This window comes from Myotis myotis, unplaced genomic scaffold (genome assembly GCF_014108235.1).
Source record: "Myotis myotis isolate mMyoMyo1 unplaced genomic scaffold, mMyoMyo1.p scaffold_m19_p_8, whole genome shotgun sequence".
In the NCBI taxonomy this organism is placed as follows: domain Eukaryota; kingdom Metazoa; phylum Chordata; class Mammalia; order Chiroptera; family Vespertilionidae; genus Myotis; species Myotis myotis.
Window position 1 is genome coordinate 56,591,059 of NW_023416390.1, and position 16,320 is coordinate 56,607,378.

Here is a 16,320-nt window from a genome sequence, read left to right on the forward strand (position 1 = left end):
GTTCATAGGCTGATGCTCAACCCCTGAACCACACCTGCTGGGCCCATTTTTATCTTTTACTAGTATACCATATTTTTATTGTACCTTTTCAATGATTAGATATGTTTAAATACACAAATACTTATATTGTGTTCAGATTACCTACAGTATTTAATATAGTCACTTGTTGTACAGGCGTGCAGCCTAGGAACAACAGGCTACCCCATGCAGCCTGGGTGTGTAGTAGGCTACACCATCTAGGTATGTGTAGGTGCACTCTATGATGTTCGCACCACAAAATTTCCTAAGGACATATTCCTGAGAACATGTCCCTGTTGTTAAGTGGCCCATTGCTGCACTTGTAAGGATCTTGAGGCCAGGACCAATTTTTTTAAAAAGTAATTTAATTAAAAAATTTTTTCAGGACCAATTTCTTATCCATCTTTAAAAGCTCAGTGGTTTGTACAAGGCCAAGTGTCTGTTGAACTGAATTGAATTGCACTGCAGACAGAAAAGAAGTGTTTCATTTGGTCATAATATTTCAAAAATTTCGGAGCTTTTTTTTTTTTCTCAAACGTAATCCCCCTGGCAGTTCTGTGCTGGAGCCATATAGAGTAAAGAGCAAAACAGAAAATAAATATAGTCTGAAAACTCCCAGAATAAGGCATTTAAAGGGGAACCATGAAAATGTCAGTAACTCTGTGGTCAGTGTTCTTTCAAGAAAATATTTGAGGTTTTATTGTTCCTTGATATTCAAAACTGGTCAGAATATGGAAGAAAGTGTCTAAACATTTTGAATTTGACCTCTGACATATCCTTAAAAGTTGACTTTTCTAGTTATTTGTAAAGCATAAATTCAAAGCACATTTAATTTAATCCCTGGACAAGCAGTAGGGTTGGGTGTACATTCTGTATACCTAAGGAAGTGGTTATTATATCCATTTCTTTACAAATAGAGAGAGCATCCTACAGTGATATCAGAATGGAGAGATCTACATGACACACTTTTGTGTGACCAAAGCAAATCAGAGGTTGGTGTGCACAGCACACCCCATTGAGTGTGAGGAAGGGGGAATAATATAGGCTCCTATTTGCATGCACAATCACTGGAAAGGTAAATCAGAAACTCATAAATGTGGTTATCTGCAGGGTGTGAGAGATAACTGAGTTGATGGGAAAGGGGCAGAGTGACAGTTCTCAGTATCTGCCTTTTTATAGTGCTCAGATTTTTCAATCATATTAATATATAATCAATTTAAAGTAATTATGGAAAAATAAAGTAATATCAGATGTGGGCCAGTTATATTCTGGATGTGTTAACATTTGAGAAGCAACAGTGTATTCTTAGTCTCTGGCCTAGAGTTTTTTTTATTTTTAACCCTTGATTTAGAAATGATCTAAAACTTTTAAAAATTATAAAAATAAAAATAGCACAAGAAGTTATTTGTGCTCTTCATCAGATTAATCTATAGTTAATCTTTTATTCTATATGAACTCACCATCTCTATTTATCTTCCATCTATATCTGTCTATCTATCTATCTATCTATCTATCTATCTATCTATCTATCTATCTAATCTAATCTATTTCTAATTTTGTTTCTGAACCATCTGAGGTTCATGACCCTCTACCTCTAAATATTTCAGTATATATTTCCTAAGAATATAACCATAGTACAGTATCAAGTTCATTGTGATTTTATTGTGATATGATATGGACTAGAAAGTCTTCTTATGGAAACAAATGTTTCCTAAACATAAGGCCCATATTAACTTTTATATTGTGCAAAATGGTCATTGGACAATCTACTGATATAGGTGAGGAAGGCAAATCAATGTGTCAATGTGGAGCTCACCAAAGACTCCAAATAGTGTTCATCAGTCAGTTTCAGAAGATCTTTTTCTTCTTCCCTTTGGTAGAAATCAAGCCATTCATTTCTAAACGCCTGTCACTTCCCCAAAGTCCTAAATAAAACAGTTGTACTTGCTCCCATTATAGTTCAGTAATGGACTTGGAAAAAGGAAGATTCCTCAATGACATTTTGTCTAAAGTAATTTAAAAAATATAAATGGCACCTTGTTTCAAACCTATTTGTTTGTTTCCATCGGCAACAGTGGTAAAGGTGGTCAGGTTACAGACCTTTCTCTTCTGTTCCTGACTCCAAGCTGAGCCTGCTCCTGTTGGAGAAAGAGAAATATGGATGTGGGGTAAGCCTGAGAGGTCTAAGGAAAGATAGGGGGATGGCCTTGTACCCCACACTCCTCAGCATGGCTTTGTCAAAGACCTAGAGTCTCACACAGCTACTTCGACCTACTTGGATATATCAATTTAAAGCCCAAGATCTAGGTAATTAAAATAAAATATTTGAAAAGCATTCCAAAAACACCTTAATTACTCTGAAAAGAAACCCATATACTTTAGCTGCCACCCCCAAGTCTCTCCTTCCCACCCAGCCCTAGGCAAACTCTCATCTATCTTCTGTGTCCAGATTTGCCTATTTTGGACATTTCATATAAATGGTCCTTTGTGACTGGATTCTTTCACTTAATGTTTTCAAGATTCATCCATGCAGTAAAGCAAGTCACCCTTTATTCATGTGAGTTATGTTCCAAGACCCTATATATAGTTTTCTCCTATAATACATAGCTCTAATAAAATTTAACTTATAAATTAGGCACAGTAAGAGATTAACAACAATAGCTTACAATAAAATGGAATAATTATAACAATACTATTAGCCCAGTGCACGAAATTTGTGCACATTAAAAGGGAATTAAAGGAAATATTTTAATATTGCTATTTGCCCTTTCTCTATAATAGAAGTGTCAGAGATGAAAGAAAATTAGTAAAATGTATATGAAAATCTTTCTCCAGTCAGAGTCTGGGGCGCACCATGGGACCCAGAGTCAAGTCCCCGCCCACCCGCATGCGCTTCAAAATCACAGAAGACTCAGACCCGGCTGGCCCCAACCCCATTGGGCGAGATCCAGACCTGGCCGGCCCCACCCCCGTCAAGCCCTGCTAAGCAGGGGGTGCAGCCTCGGGTCCCCTTGCCCAGTGTTGGGCAGGGGGTGCAGCCTCAGGTCCCCTGTCAAGTCCCACTGGGTGGGGGGTGCAGCCTCAGGTCCCCTGACCCGGTGCTGGGGGGTGCGGCCTGAGGACCCCTGGCCTGGCGCCAAGGCGGGGGGTGCGGCCTGAGGTTCTCAGGCCTGGCACTGGGGTAGGGGACACAGTCTGAGGCCCCCTGTCAAGTCCCACTGGGCGGGGGCCACAGCCTGAGGTCCCCTGTCAAGTCCTGCTGGGTGGGGGCCACAGCCTGAGTCCCCCGCCCCAGCCAGGCATCATGCAGCCTCAGGTACCTGCTAATTGGTCATTACGGCATCATGGCATGATGACCATTTGCATATTAGCCTTTTATTATTATGATACTGTGATAAAACTTATGTGAAAATGGCATTATTAACACATTGTATGCAGGAAATGTATTTATACGTTTTACGTTGACTGGTAGTAGAGCGCGGGACACATATTAATACGTTTTTTATAGACTAGTGGTAGAATGCGGGTAACGTATAAATACGTTTATTTTTATATTTTTTTATTGCTCTAAAGGGATGCTAACATGCAGATATACGAATTCCAAAGGACAAAATTTGGGTCTCTAACACATACAATGGTGAATTATGTATGTACTTCCAGGTATAATGGTAATCAATCTATTCAACTGCAAAAATGGCCCACGCCACCTGTTAGTGCGCGATAAAAACTACCTGCAAACAATGTGTTAAATAAGGATTACTTGAACAATACTATTACAGTGGATCTGATAACTGGGAGGCCTACTATATGGCTAATGGGAAGGGACTGTATACAGTGTGGATACATTGGATAAAGAGATGATTCACGTCCTAGGTTGGATGAAGTGAGCTAGAAAGGTTTCATCATGTTGCTCAGAACAGCAATGTAAAACTTACGATATATTACTGAAGTTTTCCATTTCATATTTTTGGACTGTGGTTGACTGTAGGTAACTGAAACTGTGAAAAGTGGGACTGCAGATAATGGGGGCGACTGTACTTCATTTGCTGAATAATATCTTGGCATTCAAGATATTCATGACTAGGGAAAGATTGCCATGTCAAATGAAAAGCATAAAGGCAGGCCCTGGGACATGGGTGCTTTGGGTTTTAACCCCTCTGAACAACCCATTCAGCATCTGTAAAATGGGTTGTTATAGATTTTAGAGATGTCATATAATGGATGGTCCCTGATACACAGTATATTCTCAATAAATGACAGCTACTATTCTATCCTCTCTGAACCTTGAAGAAAAAATAATCCTATAGGCCTACCCTCTTTATTTGTGTACTAGAGGTCTGATGCATGAAATTTGTGCACAGTTAGGGTCCCTAGGCCTGGCCAGCAATCAGGGCCGATTAGGGCCTCCCAGCTGCCAGCCAGGGCCTTCCTTCCTTCCTTGCTGCCCTCTGGTGGTCAGCGCACTTCATAGCGAGTAATCGAACTCCCAGTCTCCCAGTCGAACTCCCGAGGTGACCCTTTGCATATACATATATATCATCCATATAATTGGATTTTCCTGTTTTGTTTTGAATAATCTTATATTTTGTCAGTAACTGCCAGAGTGCTACCACCTGCAGAAACCAAAGCTGAGCTCTGCCTGAAGTAAGCCATTCCCTTTTCTTCTCTGTCTCCCACTTCCAGCTGGATTCTCCTTGTCGTTAACTTCTTCCCCCCCCTTTCCCCCCCCCCTCCCGACATACACATGCTGCAAGCCCTACTCTTACACCCCTCAGGTCATCAGGAACTTAAGATCCTTGTGCAGACCCAAGGTGAAAACTCACCTTATATAAAATGGTGGTCATGGTCAAATTCAACCCATAGCCTGAAATTGTTTGGTCTGCACAGTGCACAGTAAAAAAAAAAGAAAAACAAAAAAAGTTGAATCAATATATGAAACCCAGGAGATTTCACACAAAACTACATTTCAGATGGCTTTTGAAAAAAAACCAGATGCTGTGCCAGTATTGGGCCTTCCTTTGGGCATGATAAAAATAGACTGATATTTCCTACCCCAGCGTCTCCCTTTGGTGTGTTTCAGGACTACAGTGGAGGGATCTCCCATTGTCATTTATCCCTGCTAAGCCCCTGGCAGGTCTTGTGATTTCACAACTTTCCAACTTTTCTTTTGCTTTGTTGAATATTCTGTTGTCTCCTACTCCATGCTTATATAGTTCTCGACATCTACCCTCTTGCCTTTAAAAAATGTTATCACAAGCTCCTTTCTCATTGCACAGGTCTCTCACCTTTGTCTGAAGTGCCTGCCGTTGAAAACAGAGGTTTGCTCAGTTCTTAAAAGCCTGATAGAACTAAGCGGCACGTCTGTCAGACCTCAGTGCCTCCTCGCTTCAAAGCCCGGCTCACTTTGAACCCCTTGACCCAGGATGTCTGCTGTCAGATCGGTTGTTTCTTCGTCAGCCCGCAGCCATGCTCATTGCTTCATCTTTCCTTGCACTTGATACGTTTGGTTAAACCCTTCCATTGTCTCTAGGCTCTTTTTTCCTGCCCTGTTCTGCCCATTTTAATCTTGCAACAATCCTCTCTCTTCTCGCAGACCTTAGATTTCTGACGGGTGTGTTTTTATTCTTGCGTGACCTTTTTCTGCTCTCACCGCCTCTCTTTCTATTTCATCTGTTCTTGATTTTGCTATTTCTGCCCCGGTGTGTTCCCCTTGGTTTTCTCCGTCTGTGCTCTCCCTTAAATGCTTCTATGACAATATCTATTTTATTTTTGAAAGTCTTTGGCCGTATTTCTGTGGAAAGCTGTCTTTGTGTCATTTTAAAACATGTTTTATTATGCTAAAATCTTTAGGGAGCACAATGTCTGTTCTTCACTTCTTTACCCACTTCCCTATGTCTTAAGAAATTAATTTCAATCTCTACCATTGCATAAATAGAAATGATAAAACCTTTCATTTTACATTTTATGACCTCTAGCACTTTTGCTAATGATGTTCTTAATCCTACTATATTCAAATAGCTAGCATCGGCAGCTGAATAAATCCCTATCTCCAGTCTAATGATTCTTAAACTAATAATTGATAGACACTTTAGAAACATAAATAAAAAGACCCTTCTGCACCCAAACTGTTGACCTAAATTATTTTACTCATAATAAGTTGTTGTTTTAATATAGATATGGCTTTGTATAACTTGGGCAAGTTCTTGACTTTAGCAAACCTATGACGACTCGATTATCTCACATTGTGTATTCTTTTGAAACTATCCTGCAACGTTTTTTCATGAAGAACATTTGTGTGTCGAGTCTTCCTCTTCTCTTTTCTCACAGCTCTCTGATAATTTCATGATTGACGCCAGTGGGGTTGGAAACACCAGTGCAAACGTGGGCCTGAGGTCCTGTGGCATGCCTGCTCATAAGACAGGCATACAAGTCACTCAAAATATGCCTTTGCAATTATTTAGGCTGATTTGGAAAGCCTGTGTAGAAAAATCCACATCTCCGTTACCACATGTTACATCTGATAATGAATACTTCACTGCAGAGGTCACCTTTTGTTTACCCACTGCTCTTGCTGCTTTCCCAAGGTGCACTTGACATCTGCCCTAGCCTCATGCCTTTGGCTGTACACAGGGAGACATCCTTTCAGCATTTTCCTTTTTTTTTTTTTTTTAGCTTTCATTTTTCTTTTGAGAATTTATATCTATACCAACCTGGTTCACTTTCATGATTTTTCAAACTTCCATATTGTCTCTTTTAAACAAAAATCTGAAAATCTGAACTTGAATGATTCTTCCTGTATTGAGGAATTTGATTAATCCCAACCCAGTCCTTTCATACCCAGGTTTCTCTCTTCAAATTTAGCCCTATTTCTTAGGTGAAAACTACATCCAGATCCTCTCATTTTGGAGAGTTCGAAGATCTAGCTTTAGCCTGTGTTCTCATGGGGTAATAGAGACAGCTCTAGATTTGGGATTAAAAGATTACTGGGGATGTCCAGCTGGTGTGGCTCAGTGGTTTGGCATCAACCCAAGAACCAGGAGGTTACAGTTCGATTCCCTGTCAGGGTACATGTCCAAGTTACTTACAGGCTCGATCCCAGTAGGGGATGTGCAGGAGACAGCCTATCGATGCTTCTCTCTCATCATATCTCTCTTTCCCTCTCTGAAATCAATAAAAAACATTTTAAAAATTCCCATAGAATTTTCCCCTTTTAATAAGCTGTAAAACCTTGGGAACTTCTTAACTTCTCTGAGGTTCCTTTTTCTCATCTGTAAAATGGCATAATGACAGCTACCACCTTGCATGGTTCTTGTGAAGATTTCATGAAATACTGTATGCAAAAATCATGTTCACAATTCTGTACGTTTAAGTATTTTTAGTTGAAGTTCTGTTCACCCTAATTTTGTGTCTGTGTTTTTCTTTCAGTTTTTCAACATTTCCTATGAAAGTTCTCTTTTAAAAAAATTTTTTTTATTTATTTCAGAGAGGGAGAGGGAGAGGGAGAGGGAGAGGGAGAGGGGGAGAGAGAGAGAGAGGGGGGGAGAGAGAGAGAGAGAGAGAGAGAGAGAGAGAGAGAGAGAGAGAGAGAGAGAAACATCAACGATGAGAGAGAAGCATTGATTGGCTGCCTTCTGCCTGCCCCACTCTGGAGATCGAGCTGGCAACCTGGTTATGTGCCCTGACCAGGAATGAACCATGACTTCTGGTTCATAGGTCGACACTCAATCACTGAGCCATGCTGGCTAAGCTAAAGTTCTCTTTTTCCCTTTGGCTCCTCATTTTTCTTGGTTTGGGTTCTCTGTCACTTTTCTCTTTTTAATTAATCAACTAATCATTCATGCATACTATCCTATTTGGGTGAAAATGTTGACATCCTGACAGCTGAAGTTTGACTTGTTAGATGGAGGGAGACTATTTTGGGGTAAGGTGACTCCCTGAAGATGTGGTTTTCTGGGAGTCAAGACAACTCCAGAAATACTAATTGTTGATTTGGAATTGAACAGATATTAGGAGGAAGAGGAGAGGAGAAAAGTGAGGAGGGGAGAGTGGGAGGAGGAAAGCATCCAACAAGATGGTGTGAGGAATAGAGGAGTGGTGGCCAGGGATGCGCACAATCCTGGTTTGAGGGGAATGGGAAGTAATGGAATAAGGACATACATATAAAAACAAGGATATCTAATATTCTATTGTAAGTTGTAAACTCTCTACTAAAATCTGTGGAGTAGACATTTGGGGAAATCATGGAAAAGGGCTGAATCTTAACTCCAGATCAGGATGGTGGGACATAGGGACAATTAATGAATGAATTTGTTGAAAATCAGAGGTGATCATGACAATGTAACCCTCTTGGAGATTCACAGATATTGTAGGAGCCCTTTGAACATCCACTAGGGGAGGATGGTGTTTTGAGCTTATCTTACCTATTTGAAAGGGATGATAAATCTAGCTGACATGTAGACATTCAGATTAAAACATAATATGTACCAAATGCCAGCCCTATCCTCCTTGGTCTTGGGTTTCTAAAGAAAACCCATCACACAGGAGGAACCTGATAAATGTTTGTTGAATAAATTGAATAAATCAATTTTATTTTTTCCTGCCATTAATTTATCTTTTTGTTCCTATTTTACCCCACTTTTTTTTCTGAGTGGTTTGATAACTATTTTTAAACATTCTCTATATCTGTTTTCTCAGCAAAAGCTGGTTTTCTCTAACGTATTCTTCCTGTACCTCTTGTTTACTTCCAATAACTTTGCTTACTTTTTCTTTCATTCAACCTGGAGCCATCTTTATTTTCTAGCTCCCCTGCTTTCTCAAATTTCCCAGCAGTCATCTGTGGGTGTTACTGGCTCAGCTGTGTGTGTGTGTGTGTGTGTGTGTGTGTGTGTGTGTGTGTGTGAGAGAGAGAGAGAGAGAGAGAGAGAGAGAGAGAGAGAGAGAGAGAGAGAGAGGAGAGAGCGAGTTGTGTTGTTTTGTTTTCTGGCTCTTGTGGCTAGCATAGCAATGCCAGTCTCCCATTTATGGTGAAAGATTCTTGGACGGTTTATATAAGCACTCCCTTTTTCTCCACAATATTTATAAAATTCAGTTTAGAGAGAGAGAAAGAGACTGAAAGATAGACATAGAATGTGCACACAGAAGTGCTTATCTCTTGGAGCTCTCATACTGAAGTGTTTCTATGATGTTTGGTATTTGCTCTCAAGTAATCCAGATGGGAGAGGAACAAGAAAGAGGAAGTGGGAGGCTGGACACCACAGATATAACAAGGTTGTCCACATTCTTGAAGCTCTGTGGTGGGCACCTCAATGTTCAGTATACTTTTCAGTCAACTGTTGTGTATGTTTTAAAATTTCCATTAAAAGCTAAATTAAAATATGTTTATTAAGAGCTGCATGTGGGTTATTGATTGCTATGGCCAACACTTTTTTTTTGATTCTACATGAACCTTGGGTGCTTTCATGACCCTCTTCCCCAGCATGTTCCCCACCCACCCACCCACCCACCCACCAAGTCACTCCTAAACTTCCTCCTGTATTGATTTGTTGCCATGCCTCCTTCCGTTAGTCTAAGAGCTCCTGGTGGGGAGGAACAGTGTCTTACTCCTCTTTGTGTCCCGGTGCCTAGCATAGTCTCTCAAACTGAAATGAAATGAGCTGAAGAAGAAGATCTGCCAGTGAATCTGTAGCCATATCCCTACTGACATCCCCTCTCCCAATGCCATGGCTTTTCTGGGCCTGTGAACACATCGTAGGGGGCTTCTCATTGAGTGGAGCCATGGCACATGCACGGCTTATCCCTCAGGAGAGAGCGCGAATGGTCCCTTTGGCTTTCTATATATGCGGTCATGTTACCAGAACGTTCTCTTATTAGCCTATTCCTTTTTCTTCTGATAAATTCTCCAAGATAATTCCAGTTTCCATTCATATAGGTTCACACTCAACTTCTTACTGTCCATGATTTGGTGATTTAAATGACTACAATTGTGGGCTTCAATTAATGCTGGGGTCCCCACTGCATAGGCTCTCTTCAAGCAGCCTCTCTTCCCCTACAACACATCTTCCATCTCTGACAGGGGGAATGGTGCTTTCTTCTCTTTTTACTTCCTTTGGGTGGTTGGCCTAATCTTACCCTTAGGAAAGTGGAATGAAGCAGTGCTGCCACCTTTGCTTTCCATTCCCCTTATCTTCCTCCCCAGTTTCCTTCCTGCTTCTGCCTAGCCAAATCTTTAGCTTTCCCTTGAATTTCCTATTCTAGGCTCAGCTTATACTATCTCTTATAGTTCTACTACTATAGTTCTGTCAGCTTGTAGAGCAGCCGTCCTGGTACCACCTTGCTCTCACTACTCTTTAAATGGCTTATTGCAAATCCCAGTAAGCCATTTAAAGAGTAGTCTTCCTCTTGTCTTCTCAGTATGCCACTGGAAGGTTAAACTGGAGGTCAGATGTTGTTATGCTTGTTTGACAGGGATGAGAAAGGTTGAGTGGCTTGCTTAAGGTTGGCAACCTAGGAAGGGGCAGAAGCTGAACCCCAGTCTCCTAATCTCAGTTCAGTGGTCCAGCTAGCATCCGCCATCAGGCTCATACTTTGCTACTGTGGGGAAGTGGGGGCTGACTTTGAACTTCTTTGCATTTACTGGTATTTGCCTTGCAACACTTACCATTCTGGAATATTCCTGACCACAGTCCCAGAAGACTGGGAACTGAGATAAGCAAAAGTGGGAGGTGGTTAGGACTGTCTTATTGATTCATGCTGGCACCGACTGGGGCTTGATATTGTCTCAAACAACTCTCTTACTCCTGAAAAAGACCCAAACAACACAGGGGAGGAGGAGAGGTGCATCGTTATGACCGCTGGGCCTTAGCCAGGTGCTTTGGATTCCCGGAACCAGAAGCAGGCTTGGCACCAGGTCATACTCCAAGGGCGGCCAACCTGTAAAATAACGGACTAGAGTGCTGACCTGTCCTTGGGTAACGAGGAGTGCTGAATCATGAATAGCAGTATTAATTAGAGGTTTAGAATGGTGGGATTGTGAGTGGCAGCTAATCTTTGTAGAAACCCTTGAGGATGCCCTTGGCTATTTGATGTAAATATATGGAGTTCTGTGTGTGTGTGTGTGTGTGTGTGTGTGTGTGTGTGTGTGTGTGTTGTGGAAGTTAGGAGAGCTACAGCGGGTTTTGCTGTGGCAATACTTTCCCTTTTACCCCCGCCTCCAATTAAAATCTTCTATACCCCAACCACAATACCCTGCAGCATCATAATCCATTTCTTTTTAGAGCATGAACCTTCTGGGAGACCCTGATCAAATCTCCTATTGAAACTATAGTTCAACTTCCCACCCTTGATTGCTTCGCAGAAGAGAATATGTTTGTAATAAACTAATTTTTCATTCCCCCCCCCACCCCCACTAACCCATTATTTATGTGTGAAATAGAAAGATATTTCACCTTAAGTGAAAACTTGAGCATCTTGAGACAAACACACGGAGAAGAATAACTCCTAATGTTTGCACAGAATATTGGTCTTCGCAAAGCTCAGTGTACACTTCTTCAGCCTTTGCCTTAGGGAACTCATTGTGGGTGGAATGCTCAGAGTCAGCATCAAGGACAGGAGAGCTTGTCCAAGGAGGTAGAGTGGAAGAGTCAAGTCTTCTGGATTCTCCACTTACTCATCAGAATTCTTCTGTAAGTATCAATGCGATCTTGTCCTGGACCAAAATGAGGCCCAAGAATGCATTGCATTCACAATTTTGGATGCTTTATTATCTAACATCCAAAGAGAAGATACAAAGGCTGTTTTATTTACCAAGCAGGTGCACCAAGCCTAAGGGAAGTTTTGGTCCTTGTGCTAAGCTGTCAGATGTTGGAGGCAGTTGGACAGATGGCTGTATTTTACGTCCCAGCTTAACATTTTCGAGGCTGTTGAATAATGTAGATTCTCCTCATTGGAGTGACCTTCTCCAGAGCAGGTCTGGGTTTTTGATGTGCCGTGTGCACTGTTGTTGGAAATTTATGGCTGAGCTAAATGTGAGAAGGAAAGAAAAAAATAAGCATATTGGATCTCTTTGACCATGAAGTATTAAAGTAGTAGAAAGCAATACAGTTGGTCATGGAAATTTCACAATTTTGTTTACTTCTTTGATAGTATTGCTTTTTTTCCATACCACTTCCAGCTCTGGGGCCATAGGGTGTTCACTTGGGGTTTCCCTCATTTGTTTATCTCTAATTTGTAAAACTATAACAGATAGTATATTAAAATAATATACATAATACATATGTCTGTGTTTTGAAGTGACATTTTTACAAATATAAATGGTTCATTATTTCTGCATCAGTCTTCTAATATTAGCAATTATTTTGGCACCAGTATGCATATATGAATCACTATATTCTAAGAAGGCTACGGGAACATTTGAGAAAGTCTTGAAGGGAAAGAACCCCTCAGTTGTCAAAAGATCAGAAATAGAGAACCTCTGTAAGAAGTTAGAGTTAGGATTATTTATTAGAATGAAACATGTAAAACTTCTATTTTAATAGGTAAAAAATAATGGTGTAATATTGGCTGTTCAATATTGGCTGTTCATATGGTGTAATATTGGCTGTTCATATGGTTCAATCGAAACAGCCTGAGAAAGAAAAGAAAGCTGAGGAATGACTTACTAGCTTCAGGTACCAAGAGTTCTCATTAGTCACCTCCACAGAAGACATGTATGAGAAAACAGGCTTAAGTAGATTTAAGTTAACACAGACTGAGACTATTTGACAATAAGATAAATTTCATATGGAACCGAAAGACCTTATGAAATTTACATTAAGGATGGCTTAAAGTCAAAAGGATGCACAATGCTGCAAGGACTTCAGACATAATTTTCCTAGGAGGGGAATTCGAACCCAGTGACCTCTTGGGTCTACTCTGGTTCTTTGTTTTCAAGCCATTGATACAAACATAAAGGCACCTAAGGATACCTTCCCAGCAAGCAAAAAAGGGGATGCCTCAGCTCACTAGGAATTTAACTTAATCACCATTGAACGGAGATGCCCCTGCCTTGACACTCAAATTAACTAAAAGGGGAGATAAACTGTTCATGACCCCAAGCATCACATTGTTTATGGTTTGTTTGGACTCTCCTAAGCCAGGAAAACATAGGTGCCTTGTATCTCTTCTCAAATGTCCCTGAGCTCTAGGCACACAGCATTCCCTTTCATGTGAAACTTGACACTAGAAAGTCCTTTATTCTTGGTCTTAAAAAATTAAACACACCTGGAGGAATATAACCTGAAGTGTTAACAACGGTTATCTCTGAGGGGTAGAATTATGGGCAATTCCTTGTCTTTTTCTTTATTTTGCCTACCAGTATTTTTCTAATAATTTTCTTTTACAATAATTAAACCCAAGGATGGTTTATGCTGGCATTCTAGCAGAAAGGAAGAAAAATCTTTTTAAAAAAAGCACTGAAGAGTTTATTTTGGTCAGACCAGTTATCATCAAGCCACATGACATGCACTTTATAGGGTGGTAAAGGCAGAGTGCTTTGTTTTGTTTTTCTTTAAACATTAGAACCAGAAGGAAACTTAAGAGGTCACTGACGTCAGTTATTCTCTTCCAGACTGTGTGTCTTTAGCGTCAACTAAAACAGATGGATTATTTCAGGTTAGCGCTAAATCACATTCAAGAGATTACAGGTAGGAAGAACAACCTGGCAAGTTACTTCAAGTCAAATGTAAATGTACGGTAAAGGGGTGGGGGGTGGGTGGTGAGAAAGGAAATGAACAAGTGATTATGATATGACAGAAACCTGGGCAATTAGCCAAGGTGAGATGGCCCACGATGACAAGTTGAGACTGAGGAGAGGAAGCCACAATGTTGATTGTTGTTTTTAAGGCGCGAGAGTGATGATGGGTGGAGGTGGGAAAGGGGAGAGTTTGCTGGAACACACTTATTGCTTAATGTGGCACTAATTCAGCTCCAGGGTTATTTCCACAATTTAGGGCTTACATTTTTCTATGTAAAATAGACCTAACATAAAATTCTGACCATTTTTAAGTGTATAGTTTAGGCACTAAATACATTTACTAGTACATTGTTAGGCAACCGTCACTACATCCATCTCCAGAAATTTTCATTATTCCAAACTGAAACTGTGTACTCCTTGAGCAATAAATCCTCATTCCTTCCTTCCCTAGCTGTTATCAACAACCATTGTCCATAGTGGATGCGGTTGGCACCATTTTCCATTCTTATCAGTAATGCATAGGGTTAGGGGTTACATTTTAACCAAGGTGTTTAACTGAGGTTCTAAAAGCTCTGCTAAACTTGCCGAAACCGGTTTGGCTCAGTGGATAGAGCGTCGGCCTGTGGACTGAAGGGTCCCAGGTTCGATTCCAGTCAAGGGCATGTGCCTGGGTTGTGGGCACATCCCCAGTGGGAGATGTGCAGGAGGCAGCTGATCGATGTTTCTCTCTCATCGATGTTTCTGACTATCTCTCTCCCTCTCTGTAGAGAATCAGTGAAATATATTTTTAAAAGCTCTGCTAAACTGGTCTCAGGAGGGGACTTCCCCATGTCAGAATGAGGGAGAGACTGCCTCTGGGGCTCACTGGCCATCTATACCTGGTTTGGAAAAGTTTAGGAGAAAAAAAAAAAGATTGAGAAGGAAGTGGAAATTAATTCAAGCAAAAATAATAGTCTTAGTGAAACTGCCCATAATTATTAAATTACAAATGTACAGGTTTGGGGGGGGGGGCAGTACAGGCTTTTCTAGCACCTCTTAGACAGGGTGGGGCAAAAGTAGGTTCACAGTTGTGAGTACATGAAACAGTTTATTCTTGTATTGTTATTTATTAATTATTGTATTATTTTTCCTATTCGAACAACTGTACATCTACTTTTGCCACACCCTGTAAATACAACAGAGAGTCAAGTTCGCTGTCCTGATACCCACCGCTCCATCAGGCACATCCTAATGCAGAAGGACTTGGGGGGTTGTGGGTACAGCATCTATAAAGAGTCTTCCACTAGAATGGAAACTGTAAATAAAACAGTCAACCCTGCAATGTCCTAATTCTGAGGTTTAGGTTCTATATCAGTGGAGATAGAAAGATTTTATTTTCAAGTCTGAACTAAAAATAAGTAGGGATAGCTTCACAGAGTGCAGCCTACAGCTCGCTGTGACTTCAGTCTGGCATCTTCACGTAGGGAAGCTTGGGATTCTTCATCATTCATCTCTGTAAACTGACCGGGTTTGTAGAATGAAAGGTGTTTCCTGTCTGATTCATGAGGGTAAGAGAATCTAGGGTAACCCCACAAGAGAGAGAATTCAAGGCTGGCATAGGTGTGAGGACTCTGTCCTGCCGTGGCTCCATCACATAAGGGCCAACACACTGAACTTAAACAGCAGATCAGTAGAAACACCCACATTGAGAATTTACCTTCATCTTGGGTAGCTGTGACCTCAGAACCTACATTTTTGGTTTCAGAGAAAAAGCAAAAGAAGTCTGTTAGGAGCCTGTAGGATGGGAGCTGTGGAAGAGATTCCAGAGGCAGGGAAATCAGAGGCAGGTTTTGCTTTAGAGCCTGAAGGTGGGTAGTATTGCAGACGGGCCGCTTTCCATTCATCTTTCCCGGTTGTTAACTTCCAACGCGGCACTTAGATTTCCACACCCCGTTAGGTAAAGTGCTTAAAACAAAACATTCGGTTTGAGTCCATGAAATTCAAGGCTACTCCTACGGCGATGTTCACCCACGGAACGGGGAAGCCTTTCTAGGTCTGCAGATGCCTTTGATCGTCTCCTCTCCCCCAGGACCCCATTGCATATCCATCTCACTCACTTTGGTGTGGATGATGCATCTGGCAACTTGAAAAGTGGCCCCAACTTTAACTGGGCTTCAACATTCCACCCCCTCCACACCATAACGCAACCCTGTTCTGATGTTTTAACTGGATACTTTCATGCTGAGAAGCTTCACAACTAATGCCAAGTTTAACTTCCATAACCATCCAGAGAAGGAATATACTTGGCAGTACCATTCTCTCTCAATCCCTGCCTTTAAAAAAAAATTAAGTAAATGAGCAAACATAAATCTCAGAGCAGCTATGGGACTTCTAAAAGGTTAAACAATCTCTAAGGAGTAGGTGGAATTTGGTCTAAGACCAGGTCTCCCTGCTTTTTAGCCTAGAGTTTTCAAGCTTATATAACTCCTTCTTCTGCCAGGAATACCATGTTATGTGGTCTGTCACTGGGCAACAGGAATTCGGTTATTATCCAGGGCTGGAGAGGTGGGGAGGGAAGGGGAGAGGTAGTGGGG

The 16,320-nt window shown here is 41.1% G+C and overlaps 1 protein-coding gene across 3 annotated transcripts in view; it reads right to left on the bottom strand.

Annotated features, from left to right (window-relative positions):
- Positions 1–11,755: 11,755 nt before the first annotated feature.
- Positions 11,756–16,320, bottom strand: part of DAPL1 (death associated protein like 1) — a 65,441-nt gene continuing 60,876 nt past the window's right edge. For 2 of the 3 annotated variants that reach the window (XM_036320573.1, XM_036320572.1), the window contains 2 exons: positions 15,444–15,473; positions 11,756–12,035 (listed from right to left, as the gene is read on the bottom strand). In XM_036320573.1, coding sequence (XP_036176466.1) covers positions 11,919–12,035; positions 15,444–15,473 — 147 coding nt within the window. In that variant the 3' untranslated portion in view covers positions 11,756–11,918. The remainder of the gene's footprint in view (positions 12,036–15,443; positions 15,474–16,320) is intronic. The other variant, XM_036320574.1, reaches the window with a different exon arrangement.